This window comes from Rhinoraja longicauda, chromosome 16 (genome assembly GCF_053455715.1).
Source record: "Rhinoraja longicauda isolate Sanriku21f chromosome 16, sRhiLon1.1, whole genome shotgun sequence".
In the NCBI taxonomy this organism is placed as follows: domain Eukaryota; kingdom Metazoa; phylum Chordata; class Chondrichthyes; order Rajiformes; family Arhynchobatidae; genus Rhinoraja; species Rhinoraja longicauda.
The window spans coordinates 4,805,126-4,825,422 of NC_135968.1; the positions used below are offsets into that span (position 1 = coordinate 4,805,126).

A 20,297-nucleotide genomic window follows, 5' to 3' on the forward strand; every position below is an offset into this window, starting at 1 on the left:
GCATGCTTACTTTCAGTGACTGATGAACAAGGACACCCAGATCTCTTTGTACTTCCCCATTTCCTAACTTTTACACGATTCAGTTAATAATATGCCTTCCTGTTCTTACCACCAAAGTGGATAATCTCACATTTATCCACATTAAACTGCATCTGCCCACTCACACAACCTGACCAAGTCACCCTGCATCCTCATAGCATCCTCTTCGCCGTTTACACTGCCACCCAGCTTTGTGTCATCTGCAAATTTGCTAATGTTACTTTTAATCCCTTCATTTAAGTCATTAATGTATATTGTAAATAACTGCGGTCCCAGCACCGAGCCTTGCAATGCCCCACTAGTCACTGCCTGCCCGTTAATCCCCACTCTTTGTTTCCTGTCTGCCAACCAATTTTCTATCCATGTCAGAACCCTTCCCCCCAATACCATGTGCTTTAATTTTGCCCATTAATCTCCTCTATGGGACCTATCAAAGACTTTCTGAATGTCCAGGTACACTCCATCCACTAGCTCTCCCTTGTCCATTTTCCTAGTTACATCCTCCAAAAATTGCAGAAGATTAGTCAAGCATAATTTCCCCTTTTGCAGGGCAATAGACAATAGACAATAGACAATAGGTGCAGGAGTAGGCCATTCAGCCCTTCGAGCCAGCACCGCCATTCAATGCGATCATGGCTGATCACTATCAATCAGTACCCCGTTCCTGCCTTCTCCCCATACCCCCTCACTCCGCTATCCTTAAGAGCTCTATCCAGCTCTCTCTTGAAAGCATCCAACGAACTGGCCTCCACTGCCTTCTGAGGCAGAGAATTCCACACCTTCACCACCCTCTGACTGAAAAAGTTCTTCCTCATCTCCGTTCTAAATGGCCTACCCCTTATTCTCAAACTGTGGCCCCTTGTTCTGGACTCCCCCAACATTGGGAACATGTTATCTGCCTCTAATAGCCCGCAGGAGAGGTGGGAGCTTAACGGAAACAAGACTAGGGCAAAAGTCTTATTATTAAATTATTAAGAAGTATCTGAACACTGCTATTGGGCTGGTTATATCTAAAGCAGCACGGAAATAAAGAATGGAAATAAGTGAACAAGTGATGGATTGTTGTTCTGGGCCGAATGGCCTGTTTCCATTTATATCTTTCAGTCATCGAACATGGAAACAGGCCCTTTGGCTCAACTAGCCGATGAACATGCCCCATCTACACCTCCCCGCGCTTGGTCCATGATCCTCTAAACCTATCCCATCCGTGCAACTGTTCAAATGTCACTTAAATTTTAAGATAGTACATGCCTCAACTACCTCCTCTGACAGCTCGTTCCATATACCTACAACCCTTTGTGTAAAAAAGGCTACCCTTCAGGTTCCTATTAAAACTTTCCCCCCTCACTTTAAACCTATGTCCTCTGGTACTCGTCCACTATTCTGGACAAGACACTGTACATTTAGCCGATCTATTTCTCTCATGATCTTGTACATTTCTATGAGATCACCCCTCATCCTCCTGTGCTCCAAGGAATAAAGTCCTAGCCTGCTCAACCTCTCCCTTTCGCTCAAGCCCTCGACTCCTGGCAACATACTCGTAAGTCTTCTCTGCACCCTTTCCAGCTTGGCATCATCTTTCGTATAACACGGCGACCAAAACTGAACACAATAGTATAAATGAGGCCGCACCAATGTCTTACACACTGAGTTACTCCTCCACTGTGTCCTTTTGTGTATTAACCAGCATCTGCAGTTCCTTGTTGCAATATAAATGCTCATTGTCTATTAAGGGCAAAAAGATACAGCATGTGGTGAGCACACCGAGTCTCACTGGCGGCACTGTGGCGCAGGGCGGCACAGTGGTGCAACGGCAGATTCGATCCTGACTCACTGTCGCCTCACTGAGAATCTTCCCACTCCCAAACCTGTCCAGTCTCAAGTCTATCAGTTTCAAGCCTCGTAGAGAAACCCAATTGTGGGCAAAAAGTACAGAGGCTTCACAGTGGACTGGATTACTGCCCACTGAATGGCGGGGCAGGCTCAAGGTGCTCGGTGACTGATCTCTGCTCAAAACCAACTTCCTTAACTCCTCTCCAGGTCCGTCCAAAGACACTGTGACTGCATTGATGCTTTTTTTAAATTTTTTAAATCTGCTTGATTCATCAGTAATCAGCATACCTGATCGCTTTCCCCAACCCTGAATGTAAGACTGAAACACTTTTCCTGCTTCACATCCCCATGATCTGTTTACGCATACACTGTCAACACGGTTGCAATAGATGCGAGGAAGGAGGTGGGGTTCTTCCTAATGCACACACGCGTTTCACAGCCCACAATGTTTATGCTGGGGCAAATGTTCAGTCAAGTTCCATTGCAACGAGCCTGCAGACATTGCCAAGTAGAGTTAAGTTCAAGTAGAGTTAAGTTCAAAACAAGGCTTGAAAACATTGATCTCATCTACTTGAGTTAGATGACAGACATTTCCCTGGATTATTTGGCTGGGAAGTGCTTACTCGTTAAATACATTTACTGAATGCATTACATCTTAGGGCGGCAGAGTGGCACAGCAGTAGAGTTGCTGCCTTACAGCGCCAGAGACCCGGGTTCGATCGTGAATATGGGTGCAGTCTGTACAGAGTTTGTATGTTCTCCCTGTGACCGCGTGGGTTTTCTCCAGGTGCTTTCCTGCTACATTCCAAAGACATAGAGGTTTGTAGGTTAATTAGGCTACGGTTAAATTGTCCCCAGTGTGTTGGATAATGCTAGTGTACATAGTGATCGCTGATCGACGTGGGCTGAAGAGCCTGTTTCCACGCAGCATCTCTAAATCCAAATTCTGATGCAGTTTCCAGGAGTGATGTTCTATTCCCACAACAAAGAGGGTGCAGAACATGCCTGTGGGAAAGCACAGGCAGTTCTATGTTTTGGGATCTAGAGTAGCCACATGTTCGTTTCCCTGATTCAATGCACAGAGGGCTGGTGATGACGGGCTTGAGAGCACGGACTTGTTCACAGGTAAGGGAGCCAAAATAGTCGCAACACACAAGGACAAAAATCAAACTTGTGGTAACAGGATATCAGTTAACCTTGCTGTTGAAACAACTGCACAATGTAAACAACTTCAGAAGATCCAGAATTAAAAACTTTTGATCCATTACAAGGGGTGGACAAGCAGCAGGAGCCAATTTGGACTCCCTGAGCAGAAAGGGTTCAAATCTCACACTTGATCAACAGCAGCAAATAGAAGCAATTCCAACACAAACATTCACTTGTGAATTTGCTGGTGTCTCAGTAGGTGGGAAGATCTAGTAAATCCTTTCTCACATACGGTGCAAGTGAATGGCCTCTCCCTGGTGTGCACCCGCTGGTGTCTTAAAAGATTGGAGGATCGATTAAATCCCTTCCTACACACAGAACAGCTGAAGGGCTTCTCCCCACTGTGGGCCCGCTGGTGTGTCTGCAGATTAGACGACAGGGTGAACCCTTTCCCGCAGATGGAGCAGGTGAACGGTCTCTCCCCGGTGTGGACGCGCTGGTGAATCAGTAGATCCTTTGTGCTTTTGAAGCACTTTTCGCAGTCAGAGCATTTAAATGCCCTCTTGTCAAAGTGAACAAGTTGGTGTGTCAGAAGGTGGGATGAATTTGTGAAGCCTTTCTCACACACAGTGCAGGTGAAAGGCCTCTCCCCAGTGTGAACCCGCTGGTGCGTCCGCAGATTGGAGGACTGAGTGAACCCCTTACCACACACAGTGCAGGTGAATATCCTCTCCCCTGTGTGCACCCGTTGGTGTGTGCGGAGATTGGATGCATGCGTGAATCCCTTCCCACACACGGAGCAGATGAATGGCCTCTCCCCGGTGTGAACTCGCCGGTGTTGAATAAGGTGGGAGGATTGCCTAAATCTCTTCTCACAGTGCTGGCAGCTGAACGGTCTCTCGTCGGTGTGAACAAGCTGGTGTTTAATCAGGTCGGCAGAGATTTTAAAAGAGTTCCCACAGTCAGTGCACTTGAAAGGTCTCTTGTTACTGTGAACCCGTTGGTGCAGCTGGAGGCTGGATGACAGAGCAAAGCCCTTCCCACATTCGGTGCAGGTGAACGGCCTCTCCCCAGTGTGACTGCGACGATGGGTTTCCAGCTGGGATGGGTAACTGAATCCCTTCCCGCAGTCCCCACATTTACACGGCTTCTCCATGGTGCACGTATCAGCGCATCTCTCCAAACCTCACTATCTGTTGGAGCCTCCACCGTACCTTGAACACGTCAATGATGTCCCTCCAAGGCGGATAGTTTTAAGATTTCCAACCAGTTCGAGCTTTTTCCCACATGTCAGAGTTCCCAAACACTCTCAATCAGGTGTGTGTATCTCCCTCTTGATGCTTATCCAGTCAGATTAAACTTAAATGTTTTCCCACGGACAAAAATTTAAATGCCAAAAATATTCAGATCTTGAAGAATTAAACGACTGCATCAAACTTTGACACTATGTTCAGTTTGAAATTCCTGACCGCAATCCCCTGCTTCTAATGTCCTGCAAGAGTTTGGAAAAATCATCATTGAAAACAGGGAAGACAAATAGAGATCAGATAATTTTAGGTGCCCCAGATCTAAACCAAATGCACCAACTCCAATTCTGTATTTCTTCATTCTTCTGGGCTTGTGCAATTTAATTCGCACAATCCATACCAGCTGTTCCAGTCTGTGAGATTCCTCTCACCCATTTTCTTCAACTCTATCAGCACAACCATTGTTTCCATCTTCGTCATGCTATTTATTTCAAAGATATTGAATTTCACATCATCACTGCTCTCCAGGTTTCTTCAGAACTCCCCAATGGATTCCAAGAACAGTCCCGACCCAAAACGCCACCTGTCCATTCCTTCTCGAGATGCTGCCTGATCTTCTGAGTTACACAAGCACTTTGTATTTTACTCCCTAGTGGGATTTGTTAGCAAAGATTACCTATGTTATCCCGTTTTGCTCTTTCCCACTCTTTGCATACTGCAAATCGTTTTATAATTATTTTAAAGGCCTCTATAGGGAGATTGCACAGAAGGTCAACAGGCCAAAGGGCATGACGCACGGAGTCGCTCAAGCTATCTGGAGTACATGGCAAATTCCGGCACATGTAACACGTACGTTCTTACCTTGAATAAAAGCCAAAATGGTCAATTTTTGTGCTGTAAAAAATGGGGAAGAAGCTGGAGGATCCGGCGGAGGAAGAGGAACCGGGAGAAGGGCTGCAAAACCAGCGGACGCATGAAGCAGGTGGGAAGACCTCTGGTCAGCCGGTGGGGGAAGGGGAAACATGGCCGGGAAGGGAGGCAGGCGAGCAAGGCCGAGAAGCAGAGGGCCGCCGGGGGGAGAAGAAGAGGAGGAGGAAAAGACAGGGTTGAGCGAGCTGGGAGAGGATCAGCGGGATATACCCGAGCCGAGGGGCAGGAGCAAGCACTGGAGTTCGGCAACCTATTGGGGCTTGAGGGTGGAGGACCCAGGGAGCCGTGCTCGACAGCCTTGGAGGAGGAGGCGGTAGAAGAGGAGGAGGAGTGGAGTGTCGAGCCCGAAGAGAAGCAGTAAGAGGAGCCGGGGGAAGGCCGAACAGCAGGGAGTGCTGGGCCGGGCGCTGGGAACCGAGGCGGAGGACTGCTCGGCGGCCCCAGCCTCGAGGAGTTGAGCACCGGCCAAGTGAAAACGGAACCCGGCAGCCCGGCAGACGGCGAGCGGGGAGAAGGGCTGGAGGGCCAGCAGAAGCGGCGAGTGGCCGAAGAGCCACAGGAAGCGAGGTGCGGAGCAGGGGCGCCGGGAGGAGCAAGGAGCGCAGGAACGGGGAGAGGTGGCGGGACGCTCGGAACGCCAGAGGGAGCCAGAGACCCGCTGATGGGAGAAGACCAACTGGAGGGTCCTGCACACGAGCGAAACCTGCATGTGCTAGCCCAGCTGTTGGCGATTGTGGAGTAGAAAGCAGAAAAAGGAAGCCGAGTTGCAGCAAAGTGCAGCCACAACATTCAACTGCAACACCCTCCCAAATTAGGACTGACGAATTGTTCCACAACTGAAGTCGTTCCAAACATAAAATAGAAGAAAAGGACTACGCAAATAACCCAACTTTTCAATTCGTTGATGCTGGGACAGAAAACGGGCCCGCTGCAATGGCAGCCATAGTCAGTGCTTACCTGATGTTCACCGCTTGCACTCCAGAAGGTGTTGCGTGTCAATAGTACGGGTCAGGGGTCGCGACCTCACCTGCCGTGCAACCCCCCTATAGGACACAGTTTTTACAATCAATTCTGCCTCTACTCTCTGATGCACCTTGTTTTTCTGGTATCTTCATCGTGCAACTGAACGTAACCGCTCCAAAGTCCCCCCTCTTCCTTGCCCTCTGTCCAAATCTACACTGTACATTGAACTGTACTAATGAAGGAGGTAACTTGGTACATATTCAACTTCCACACCCGCTGCTCACGATGTGTCAATGAAGAGAACGAGCCAATCACATTGCGGGAAAAGCGGAAGTCTCTGCAACGCTTCCCTCAACCAACATGGCCGCGCAAGCGCTCTGAGATTCCTGTACAAAGATGGCTACGCATTCCCTCAGGTAATAGCTGACCGGACCTATCAACGTATTGTAACCTCGGGGGCGATGGGTCCTGAATTGAAGACTTGGATAGACACCAAACATTTATGAAAGCTCACTTTGCACGCACCGCATCGAATCACCCCCCCCCCCCGGGTCGACCATCTCGATCTCCGCCAGCGATCGATCCGCTCAAGCAGACCATTCCCTACAGCTCTAATGCGCATGCTCACAGTACTGTCCGCATCTGCGCTTGCGTAATTGACTGTTGCCCTGCGAACAGGTCCACCAGCTGCGCTGCGAATTCTGGAAATATCCGCAGCCATTGAAAGCCACGAGAGCTGATCAGAGTCCCAGTCTTTGCTGCGGTGTTCATGGTAAATGTTTACTTGCTACATGTAGCGCTGTTGCCTCACAATGCCGGAGACCCGGGTTCCATCCTGACCTCCGGTGCTGCCTGTGTGAAGTTTGCACATTCTCTTTGTGACTGCGTGAGTTTCATAGAAAATAGGTGCAGGAGTAGGCCATTTGGTCCTTCGAGCCAGCACTGCCATTCAATATGATCATGGCTGATCATCCAGAATCAGTACTGCGTTCCTGCTTTCTCCCTATATCCCTCGATTCCGTTAGCCCTAAGAGCTATATCCAACTCTCTCCTGAACACATCCAGTGAATTGGCCTCCACTGCCTTCTGTAGCAGAGAATTCCACAGATTCACAACTCTCTGGGTGAAACCCTGTCTGGGGTTCCTTTGGGTGCTCCAGACTCCGCCCACATCCTACCGACGTGCGGCTTTGGCCGTTCTAAATTTCCCCTAAATTTCTCTACACTAGAATGGATGAGAAATCTATAATACAGAACTAGTTTGAACGGGTTATTTCTCATTCCTTCTCTCCAGAGATGCTGCCTCTCCCGCTGAGTTACTCTAGCATTTTGTATTTATCTTTGGTTTAAACCAGCAACTGCAGTTCCTTCATATATAGTTTGAACGGGTGATCGATGGTCAGCGTGAACTCGGTGGCCTGTTTCCATGCTGCATCTCTAAACTAAACTGGACACCGAAGAAATGCAATTCTTACTTCCAGCAGCGTAACAAGCCTGTAAACTCAATACACATAAATATATAATGAACCAAAAAAATCATCCAATTAATGACCAGTGTAAAAAAAAACAGTCCTTTCTGCAGCGAAAGGCACTATCATTCTTACACACTATCATTGTTGGTGTTTAGACTTTCGAGATACAGCGTAGAAACAGGCCCTTTCGAGCCACCGAGTCTGCGCCGATTAGCCATCACCCCATACTATCCTACACACTAAGACCAATTTACAGTTTTAAGAATGAACTCACAAACCTGTATATCTTTGGGTTGTGGGGGGAAAACAGAGCACCCGGAAAAAGCCCATGCGGTGTCACAGGGAGAACGTACAAGCTCCATACAGGCAGCCGGGCTACGCGGTCAGGATTGAATCGGTCTCTAGTGCTGTAAGACAGCATCTCTACTGCTGTGTGGGAACAGCATACCGTCCCTGTATGTGTGGTGTTCAAGAGCCTGGTTTGCTGGAAAGAAGCTAATTTTGAGAGTGTTGGTCAGTTTTCAGGCTCAAGTACCTTCTTCCAGATGGTAGGAACAGCAACAGATAAAACTAACTGCTAAATGTTACCGCAAACCTGAATGCCTGGCCTTTTAGCTACGTTTGGAAACCAGCATAATTAACAATTTCCATTTATTTCATCCTCTGGATCTCACCAGGATCATTTTGAGGCGCTTCACGGGAATGGGTAATAATAATACCCAGGCGTACTTGGGCTGTTTGGACATACGGTTCAAGAGGTCACTGCAGTTGGAAATATTAGAAATAATAATGGTAGGCTCTCCGCCCCTTGTCACATCCTCTATTCATCAAGATTATGGTCGAATTACTTACCTCTTCACATTTTCCATCACCAAATCTGTGGTCCTCCGTTACATCCAGTGAAACTATGGATTTTTGTTTTGAGTGAATTGGCAGCAAAAATGAAAGGTTCGCCATCGTCCGAATGATTTTCCTCATCTCAGTCCCAAGATGAATATCCTTTGTTCTCAAAGGTGTCACTTCATCATAGATTCTGCAACCAGAGGAAATATCCCGCCTCTCAAGCCTTTGTACCAATTTTGTAAGTTTCAATGTGATCTGTTTCAAACCGTAGAGGATACAAAGTACTGGAGTAGCTCAGTGGGTCAGGCAGCATTTTGAGATGGGACCCTTCCGGACTTTAGTCGGAGCCTGTAATCTACAATCAGTATGAAGAAGGGTCCCGGTCTGCAAAATCCATGTTCTCCTGAGTTGCTGCATGACCCATTGAGTTACACCGGCACTCTGTGTCTTAATTTGTAAATCAGTATCTCCAGTTCTTTACGTCTGCAGAGGATACGATCAATCAGGTCAAGCTTTGCCCTCTACATTTGCCTGAGAAAACTTTGCCAAACACATGTGACATCTAAGCTCTTGGCATTAAGACAGTACCAGTCTATATCGGGAAAATAAAAATCCCCTGCTATGCCAACTCCTTTAGTTTTAGAGATACAGCATGAAAACAAGTCCTTTGGCCCACAGAGCCCACGCCGCAAGCTAGTTCTACATAGTTCACTAGTTCAATAGTTCACACTAGTTCTACATATCTCACTTTCTCATCCATTCCCTACATACTATTTACAGGGCAATTTGCAGAGGCCAAATAACCTATAAACCAGCACATCTTTGGGATGTGGGAGGAAAATGGAACACCCGGAGGATACCCAAGTTGTATACGAAGGAGTATTTAAAAGCATAAGTCTGGGTCAGGCCCTTCTGGAACACGAAGTGTAACTCCGGAACTGAGTTGATATTTTAGGTGCAGTACAGCTTAGCCAGATTGACACCACAGATTATTTAAAAGTTTAAAACAAGGTTGTGATGCTGATGTTTTGGACAGCAGAGTCTGATGCAAATATCCACCATAACAAAAACACAAATGCTGGTGGAACTCAGGGTCAGGCAGCATCTGCGAAGGAAATGTACTGGTGATGTTTGAGTTGGGATCCCTTTTCAGACTGATTGTGCACCGATAATGACAAAATATTTTTGACAATGTAGAAATGGTTGGCACAGCGGTGGAGCTGCTGCCTCACAGCACTAGAGACCTGGGCTCAATCCTGACCTTGGGTGCTATCTGTGCTGAGTTTGTACGTTCTTCCTGTGTGTGGCTTTCCTCTGGGTGCTCCGGTTTCTTCCCACATTCCAAAGACGTGCATGTTTATAATTTAATTGTATTTTGTAAATTTACCCTCTAATGCGTAGAATACAAAAGTGGGATGACCAGTCCTCCCAACATTTGGCTTTATAAATTCATAATTTTGATGTCCAAAATTCAGAATTTTACATCAGAATTCATAATATGGCGCGTAATGCAACTTTTCAGCAAAAAGAAAAAGCACACCAAATGTGCATACGTGTTGCGTTACATTCACGTGCGAAAAATGACGATTATTTCCAACAGTTTGTAGTTCGTGGATTATATGTACAATGTCAGGCCTATCATGAGTAAATTCTGCTATTTATAGAAAGGTTATTGAACTGAAATACCTTTTACAACACAAAGAAAAAATTGTTTTCTTTTGTTTTTTCTATTTTGCTTTTTCCTTACACATCCCAATTCTCTTGGTATTGAATAAAAGAACAATGGTCATAACATGTATGACTAAGTTATGAAGAAATAATTTCATTCAAAACTGCACATACCTAATTTCACTGAAGACATACTTGCTCCAGTGGTCTTCAACAGCAAATCACAACGATCCATGTCCCCCCTACCTTCACCCCCACTCCTACTCCCCCCCATTCCTCCCCTTTCCCCCCACCTGCACCCCCTCCCCTCCCACCCACACTCCCCCTCCCTTCCTCCATCCCCCACTCCCCCTCTCCTGCTCCCCTCCCCCCCATGCCAACCCCCTCCCCCATTCACCCACCTGATCCCCGCTCAACATCAATGGGCCTCATGCTACACGACGAAGCCGGGTGAGGCCAGGTGACGGGCGAGGCCAAGCCAGGCCAGGCCAGACCAGGCAAGGTGGGGTGAGGGCAGGTGAGCGGAGGGGGGGGGGGGGGGGGGGGGGGTTGGGGGCGAGGCGAGTGGCGAGGCCTGTGTTTTGCAGAAAAATGCGAAGCAAAATCAGAATGGTGGAAATGAAATAAGAAAGCAGAAACTTTCCGCCAAATTCGGTAGGGTTGGGAGATCTGGATAACAAAGAACTAGCGTAGGAGTGATCGATGGTCGGCATGGACTCAGTGATCCGAATGGACTGTTTCCTTGCTGTATCTCCAAACTAAACTAAATGTTAAATTTTTGCGACCACATGGAGCTTAAAAGATGATGACAAACATTTGTTTTAAAGGGTTAAAATTAGAGTTAGATAGGCCAGAAGATAAATCAGTAAGCACCCTTTCCACAAGAGTATTGTGGAAGACTCCCCTGGATGTGTGACATTTTTAGCCCAACTGATTCGGATATCTTGTAAAGCCAGCTTTAAATAAGGGAAGACACAAGTGCTGGAGTAACACTTCAGGCATCATTGCTGGAGAACATGGATAGGTGACGTTTCAGATCGAGACCCTTCTTCAGATTCAACAGGTTTTTAATATCCCAGCTTTTTTAACAAGTTGTGATATTCTGAGCTGGAATCCACTTAATCACAGGTCCTCAATCTTTTGGAGAAAAAGGACCAGCATGCTCATGAAAGGAAAATTGATTTATTTGAGATGTACAGAATATCAGGAATAAACCTCTCCATGGTTTCACATAACAGAATCAAATCCTTCCTGTCAGAAGGATAAGGGATCCATCACCATATTAAAAGACAAGCTCAAATCCACCAATGTAACAGCATAGAACTGCAGATGCTGGTTTACCAAAGAAAGACACTCAATGCTGCAGTAACTCAGCGGGTTCAGGCAGCATCTCTGGAGAACATGGGTAGGTGAAGTGTGAAGAAGGGCCCTGAACCAAAGCGTCATCTATTCATGTTCTCCAGATATGCTGCCTGACCAGCACTTAATGTCTTTCAAATCCACCAATCATTTATGAACTCGCTGGTGTGTCTGCAGATTGCATAAACGGGCAAAACCCTTCCCACACATCGAGCAGGAGAAAGGCCTTTCCCCAGTGTGAACTCGCCGGTGCATCAGCAGGTGGGATGACTGAGTGAAACCCTTTCCACAAACTGAACAGGAGAATGGCCTCTCCCCGGTGTGAACCCGCTGGTGCACAAGCAAGTTGGATGAACAAGTGAACCCCTTCCCACACACGGAGCAGGAGAAGGGTTTCTCTCCGGTGTGAACCCGTTGGTGCGTCAGCAGGCTGGACGACTGGGCAAATCCCTTCCCGCACATCGAGCAGGTGAACGGTCTCTCCCCTGTGTGAATCCGCTGATGCATCAGCAGGTTGGAGGAACATTTGAATCCCTTCCCGCACATGGAGCAGGTGAACGGCCTCTCCCCGGTGTGCACTCGCTGGTGCTTGAGCAGGTGCGACGACTGAGTGAATCCCTTTCCGCACTCGGAGCAGGAGTACAGCCTCTGTTGAGTGTGGGCTCGCTGGTGCCTCAGCAGATCCTCTGGGCTTCTGCAGCTCTTCTCGCAATTTGAACAGTCAAAGGTTTTCCTGTCAGCGTGAACCCGCTGATGTGACTTTAAATGAGAGAGCTGCGCAAATCCCTTCCCGCAAACAAAGCAGGAGAATGGCCTCTCCCCCGTGTGAGATCGCTGGTGCGTCATGAGGTTGGACGAACGAGTGTACTGCTTCCCGCACACCGAGCAGGTGAATGGCCTTTCCCCGGTGTGGACCCGCTGGTGAATCAGGAGGTCAGACGACTGGATGAAAGCCTTCCCGCACACCGAGCAAGTGAACGGCCTGTCTCCAATGTGATCTCGTTGGTGTCTCAGCAGGTTGGAGGAGTACGCAAACCCCTTCCCGCAGAGGGAGCAGTTGAACGGCCTCTCTCCGGTGTGAAGTCGCTGGTGTGCCACCAAGTTGGACGACTGAGTGAAGCCCTTACCGCACACTGTACAGATGAATGGCCTCTCTCCGGTGTGAACTCGCTCGTGTCGCAGGAGGTCAGATAACTGATTGAACTGTTTCCCACACATGGGGCAGGTGAACCTCTTCTCCTTGCTGTGAGTGCGCTGATGAGTCTCAAGATCAGATGGACCACTGAATCCCTTCCCGCAGTCCCTACATTTCCACAACGTCTCCATCATCCGAGGTCCCTATGTTCCTTTGAGATGGACAATCAAATGAAGCCCCGACCACACACACACACATGCACACACACACACACACACAACAGCAGGTGTAGTTTCTCACAGCTGTGAATGATCGGATGATCTTTCAGGATCAGTAACAAGTTGAAGTTCATTCCATTGCACTCATTAAATGTGTCTCAGTATTTTTCCAGTAAGTGATGTCTGAAATGTTTTGCCACAGACAGAAGGGATTAAAATTTCTCCTTTTATATCCAAAGAGTGATAAGATTGAGAGACAGTCATATTTTGATATGAAGTGTGGATCCGGTTTTCCATCTGCAAATCTCTGCTGATTACACCCTGTAAAAAAAGATTTGATGAAAGTTGTCACGGTCAGGATAAGAACTGATCTGACATCAAAATCCATATTATACAGAACATTGCATGAAGGAATGAATCCACTTCTTAAACACCCTGTGAATCTCCATTCACCATGCACTGAAATTCATTGCATTTCTTACATTATTTCCTTGACTCTCATTTCACTACGTCAGCAGAAGGCAAAGCCTCAGGCTGGTTCTATTCTTAACATAGCGGATCCCATTTAATCAAGTAACAGTATGGTAACCAGGAATGAGATCACAGTGGGAGTTGTCTCTCTTGAAGTAGAGGGTGAATCAGTCCAATAGAAAATGGATTTGTTCTAATCCAAAGTAGGGTATGAACAGAATAATGTTATTATAATTAAATTGATAGCTTTTAATTAGCCTTAGAAGTAACATTTTAAAATTGTAACACATGTCTGGAGGGAGAAGGGCACAAGTGGGTTTCGGTAGGAAACAATATATCATCTTCAAACAGTACAGGGGCTATCTGATGTAACAATGACCTGTTTTATGGAAATCTGACTTTACACAAATTCTTCCATATGTTTTGAAGCATTTTTCAAAATTGTAATAATGAAATAACTTACGTCCATTATTGACAGGATACATTATATTTTACATTATTTTTATAATGGGTAATGTTAGGTTGTGTGATTAAATCCAGCAAGTGTAATCGAGCAAGAGCGGTGGGATAAGGGTAGCTATGGAATTAAGAATGGGAAACAAGGAAATGGCAGGACAGTTAAACGAGTACTTTGGTTCTGTCTTCACTAAGGAAAACACAAACAATCTCCCAGATATACTAGCGGACCGAGGACCTAGTGGGAGGGAGGAACTGAACGGAATTCACTTTAGTCAGGAAATGGTGTTCGGTAAACGATTGGGACTGAAGGCAGATAAATCCCCAGGGCCTGATGGTTTGCATCCCAGGGTACTCAAGGAGGTGGCTCTGGAAATCGTGGATGCATTGTTGATCATTTTTCTAAGTTCTCTCGACTCTGGATCGATTCCTGTGGACTGGAGGGTGGGCAATGTAACTCCACTCTTCAAGAAAGGAGGGAGAGAGAAAACGGGGAATTATGGACCAGTTATCGGTAATGGGGAAGATGTTGGAGTTGATTATTAAAGATATTATAGCAGCGCATTTGGAAAGCAGTGACAGGATTTGCATGGATTTATGAAGGGGAAATCATGCTTGACTAATCTTCTGGATTTTTTTGAGGATGATGTAACAAGTAAAATGGGTAAGGGAGAGCCAGTGGATGTGGTGTATCTGGACTTTCAAAAAGCCTTTGACAACGTCCTACACAAGAGATTAATGTGCAAAATTAGAGCACATGGTATTGGGGTAGGGTATTGACATGGATAGAGAACTGGTTGGCAGACAAGAAGCAAAGAGTAGGAATTAACGGGTCCTTTTCAGAATGGCAGGCAGTGAATAGTGGGATGCCGCAAGGCTCAGTGCTGGGACCCAATTAATTTACAATATATATTAACGATTTAGACGAGGGAATTAAATGTGACATCTCCAAGTTTGCAGATGACACAAAGCTGGGTGGCAGTGTGAACTGTGATGAGGATGCAATGTGGCTGCAGGGTGACTTGGATAGGTTGGGTGAGAGGGCAGATGCGGTTTTCATGTGGATAAATGTGTGGTTATCCACTTTGGTGGCAAGAACAGGAAGGCAGATTATTATCTGAATGGTGTCAGATTAGGAAAAGGGGAGGTGCAACGAGACCTGGGTGTGCTTGTACATCAGTCACCTAAAGTAAGCATGCAGGTACAGCAGGCAGTGAAGAAAGCTAATGGCACGTTGGCCTTCATTGCGAGAGGATTTGATTTTAGGAGCAAGGAGATCCCACTGCAGTCATGCAGGGCCCTGGTGAGACCGTACTTGGAGTATTTTGTGCAATTTTGGTCTCCTAATTTGAGGAAGGACATTAGGCTATTGAGGGTGTGCAGCATAGGTTCACCAGGTTAATTCCCGGGATGGCGGGACTGACATATGTTGAAAGAATGGTTCGACTGGGTTTGTATTCATTGGAATTTAGAATGATGAGGAGATCTTATAGAAACATATAAAATTATTAAAAGGACTGGACAGGCTAGATGCAGGAAAAATGTCCCCGATATTTGGGGAGTCCAGAACCAGGGGTCAAAGTTTAAGAAAAAGGGGTAGGCCATTTGGGACTGAGATGAGGAAACATTTTTTCACCCAGAGTTGTAAATCTGTGGAATTCTCTGCCACAGAAGCCAGTGGAGGCCAATTCTCTTGATGTTTTCAAGAGTTAGATTTAGCTCTAAGTGCTAAAGAGATCAAGGGATATGGGGAGAAAGCAGGATTGGGATACTGATTTTAGATGATCAGCAATGATCATATTGAATGGCGATGCTAGCTCGAATGGCCTTCTCCTGCACCTATTTTTCTGTTTCTAATACTGGGACATCCTGTTCCTAAGAATCCCCTCAAATGACTTTCCCACCACTGACGTAAAACTCACCATCCTGGCGTGTCCTTGCTGCCCTTCTTAAACAATAGTACAACATTAGCAACCCTGCAGTTTTCTGGAACACAGCCTATGGCTAAAGATGATGTAAATCTCTGCAATGGCCTCTGTAATTTCCGCTCTTACTCCCGAGGTCTAACTTGCACATGCCAACCATATAGCCCATCTATGCTAGTCACTCCTGCTCACATTTGGCCCATGTTCCTTTGAACCTTTCCTATCCATGTATCCGTCTAATACTACCCTACTATTTTTTACAGCTATCTTCAATCACGATACCTCCTGTAATTCAGGTTATAGGGGGTGGGGGAAGGATTTTAACACATTTGCATCAAAGTGATCATTCCCTTCCTATTTCCATCTTCAACCACTGGACAATCACTCAGGATCATTTTGAAGGCGGTGTAGGGTTCATTGTTCCTGAGTTTGACTTGATTGTATTTTCGTACAGTATTACCTGGCCTGTTTGAATAGCAGGCAAAAAAGAAGCTTTACACTGTAACTCAGTGCATGTGACAACAACAAAACCCAAACTTAAAGAAATCTGGCCTTGCAGCAATATCCCATTGCAAAATGAATGTAAAATATCCCACTGAACTCATTGCTTCAGTTATGTCCATAAGACATAGGAGCAGAATTAGGTCATTCGTGCCATCGAGTCTGCTTTGCCATTCATCATGGCTGATCTATTTTTCTCCCTGAACCTCATTCCCATGCCTTCTCCCCGTAACCTTTGATGCCCTTACTAATCAAGAACCTACCCATCTACGCTTTAAATATACCCAATGACGGGCTCCATGGATTCAACACCATCTGGCTAATTAAATTTGTCCTCTTTTCCATTTTAATTTTTTTAAATTTAATTAATTACAGTGCATATAACAACAACAGTAAACCCCATCCCTCCCCTTCCCTCCATAATCATGAAAACAAACAAACAAAAACAAACAAATAAATAAATAAAAATAAATAAATAAATAAAAACATAACTACAATGTGACAAAAAAAAAGACAAAAGCACAAAAACATGAGGCAAGGTAATTTTCACAAGACAAATATTTCAGTATTTTCACTGCTGGATTCAAAGAAGGTACAAAAGCATGTGGCATTGAGGGGATAGTTTTACTTGCCCTTAATATGCTGCAGCACTGGGTTCCATATGTTGAAGAACTTTTGAGGGTTGCCAGACAATTCATATCTCAACCTCTCTACGTGTAAGATGCCCATTAATTCTCTTAACCAAGTCTCAAACTGAGGAGCAGAGTCTGATTTCCATAGTTTCAAAATACATCTGTTGGCAATTACCATACCATAAACCAAGATTGTGCGAGCATTATGGTCTAGCTTCTCAAGCGTTGTGGAATACCCGAATAGAGCAGTTTCAGGGTCCGGAGTTAAAGTGACGTTTAAAACAGTAGAGTACCATTGAAATAAAAGACACCAAAAGTTGTGAGGTTTTGGACAAGTCCAAAAGTGGTGAGCGAGTGTACCCTCAGCGGTCTTGCATCTATTAATCAAAGGTGAGAGATCAGGAAAGATTTTATGCAGCTTAACCTTAGAGTAGTGTAATCTGTGCATAACCTTGAATTGAATCAGTTGTAGCCTAGAATTAATAGAACAGGATTTAATACTTTTCAGTACTACCTTCCAGACATCGTCATCAATTTCAATGTTAAGGTCTTCTTCCCAGGTTTGTTTTATTTTTAAAGTAGATTTATCTAGTTTGTTTGAAAAGATACCTACAAAAGATGAGATTAGGTTCTTTGCTTCCGGGGGACCCAGCAAAATTTTGGACAATGAGTCGTCTTCGGGCAGGGACTCAAAAAGCTAATTATTTTGTCGAACATAATTTCTCAGCGGTAAGTACCTGAAGAATTGAGTTTTGGGCAATGAGAACTTGGATTGTAGCTGATCAAATGATGCAAAGTGTCTATTTATGTAAAGATCTTTTATTGTAACTATCCCTTTACAGCTCCATTCTCTGAACGCTGTGTCTGTAAATGATGGGGGGAAAGCGTGGTTATGCCAGATTGGGGCATGCATTGACGTATTCGGAAGCTCACAAGCTTTCCTAATTTGGTGCCATATTCTCTGAGCATTGGACAGAGTGAAGTGATCCTCTCTAAGAGAGGTGAGAGATCTGGGTAATGAAAAAAGGAGAGCAGGGAGAGAAGTTTTTGGGGTTACGCTTTTTTCAATCGCCGGCCAAGGGGGCAGGTCATATCCAACTCCCCGTTCATATGCATACTGCCAGTATACCATGACTCTAACATTGGCCGCCCAATAGTAATATAAAAAGCACGGTAACCCCAGTCCCCCATGTTCCCTCGTTTTTTGAAGATAAGCTTTTGAGATCCTGTGTGCTCCAGGGCGGCACGGTAGCGCAGCGGTAGAGTTGCTGCTTTACAGCGAATGCAGCGCCGGAGACTCAGGTTCGATCCTGACTACGGGTGCTGCACTGTAAGGAGTTTGTACGTTCTCCCCGTGACCTGCGTGGGTTTTCTCCGAGATCTTCGGTTTCCTCCCACACTCCAAAGACTTACAGGTATGTAGGTTAATTGGATGGGTAAATGTAAAAATTGTCCCTAGTGGGTGTAGAATAGTGTTAATGTACGGGGATCACTGGGCGGCACGGACTTGGAGGGCCGAAGGGGCCTGTTTCTGGCTGTATATATATGATATGATATGATATGATATGATATATCCCCAAATAAATGGCATAATGATAGAATCGATTAACTTAAAGTAGGATTTGGGGATAAAAATAGGGACATTCTGAAATAAATACAGAAATCTCGGCAGGGAGACCATCTTTACTGCGTTCACGCGGCCAATCAAGGAAATAGGCAACGTTCTCCATTTCTCTATGTTCTCCTTTAGCTTGTTCAACCTTTTCCATTTTAAAGCTACGTTCTTTTATTCTGAGGCTGTATGCTCTGGTCCTCGACTCTCCCACTAAACACCACTGCTTCATCCCATCCTGCTTCCTTTGTCTTTCACTGTCATGCATGATGCTATTTAGTAAACCCCCCTGCCATTTACTCAACCCTGAAAACTTTATAGTTTGTGCTTTTTTTCTTTACATATCCAATCTGTCTCGCCGTTTCTTTATCCTGCAAGCTTGCCTTTTCGCCAAAAGTTCCCAGTTCGGATATATTTTGGACTATGTATTTGATATACATTTCTTTGTCTCTTATAGATTTTGCAGTTATAATAATGTCTTCAGTTTCGTAAAATGTCCCAAGTGAATTTAGAGGAACTGAGATAAAATTTGACATCAAGCCATGTAAAGCTTGAATAAGGGCCATTTGAGAAAATATTTTTAAAAGCTGTGATTTAAAGGGAGGGTTAAAAGAGCAGCTTTCCAAGAAGATTCCGTTCATCATCGAACACTCTAACTTCTACAGCTGTACTGTTGAAGGTAATGATGTGTGCATCATAACCTGGTTTAACTGATCAGCCTAACCATCAGAGGCACAGTCCTCCCCACCATCAAAACCATCTACACGAGGAACTGACTCGAGAAAATGACATCTATCATTAAGATCTTCACCATCCAGGCTATGCCCTCTTCTGTTGCTACCGTTGAGCAGGAGGTAGAGGCCAGAACCAGCTTCAAGAACAGCTACTTTCCCACAATCAGCAGGATCTTGAACCAATGCCTGATCCAACCTCAACATGGAACACTGTGAACCACTTCTTGCATGACTGTGGACCAGTTCTCATACTGTTTTGCACTATTGTCTTGCTTTTTGCAGTCTTTTTCTTTTCATTGTCTTGTAGGTTATATTTTTGTGTCTTTATTTGTGTAAATGTGACCGTGATGGTGCTGCACGCCAGATTGTCTCCGAGGCTCTACCTCAAGGTACTTGTGGATATGAAAATAAACTCGATTTGACTTGAATAAATTTAAATAATTTTGCGGAGGAAATTTTAAAGTTTTCAGTGACCAAAATAGGTAATGTACTGTGTTGAATTCTGAAAATAAGGACCAGAAATTTGTTCGAGGCTTTATGGCCAGTTATTCGACATTATCTCACCATATTTTTCAGATTTTGCCTGGTCTGGAGCAGTTTTTTAAAATTTATAGACGCTCCCTACCCTCGTTTGGCACCATTTAAGGACATTCCCTGAGGTTGTTACGCATGCGCCGAGGCAGCCGACGGCCGTTTGTGGAGATTCGTCAGAAACCAAACGGGAGGCGGAAAGTGGCACAGGACGGGAGGGGAGAATGTCCGCTGTTTCGTACCGGGGTCCAGCGGTAAAATTTCCCGGTTATATGGTAGTAACAAGGGCTGCTCATGAAAGGCTGCAGTTCGTTAACCTCCCTGCCTCTTACCTTCTGCGTCACTCTTTGTCGCCGCCGCACGCGCATGCTCAGTGGAAGTAAGCCTTGTTGTGAGCGGCGTGCCCGTTGGACCAATGGAAAGCGACGAACCGGGTCCTCTTCTGACCAATCAAGGCAGGGAAGGGGGGCGGGACTCGCAGTTGGCTCCAACTCCGAATGTTCGTGTTGGAAGCAACTGCAGATGCTGGTTCATTACCGCAGATAGGCGCAAAACTCTGGAGTAACTCAGCGGGACAGGCAGC

General features: G+C 45.6%; 1 protein-coding gene across 2 annotated transcripts; it reads right to left on the reverse strand.

Moving 5' to 3' along the window:
* Nucleotides 1–810: 810 nt before the first annotated feature.
* LOC144601111 (uncharacterized) lies at nucleotides 811–20,081 on the reverse strand. Of its 2 annotated transcripts, XM_078413056.1 has the most exons (3): nucleotides 20,047–20,081; nucleotides 11,651–13,173; nucleotides 811–4,175 (listed from the first exon to the last, which is right to left on the reverse strand). In XM_078413056.1, exons 2-3 carry the CDS (start codon nucleotides 12,826–12,828, stop codon nucleotides 3,248–3,250), a joined length of 2,106 nt encoding a protein of 701 aa, XP_078269182.1. In that variant the 5' UTR covers nucleotides 12,829–13,173; nucleotides 20,047–20,081; the 3' UTR covers nucleotides 811–3,247. The 2 variants fall into 2 exon arrangements, with proteins under 2 accessions (XP_078269182.1, XP_078269181.1); XM_078413055.1 differs by lacking the exon at nucleotides 811–4,175 and having other exon boundaries at nucleotides 11,365–13,173; nucleotides 19,957–20,054.
* Nucleotides 20,082–20,297: the final 216 nt, after the last annotated feature.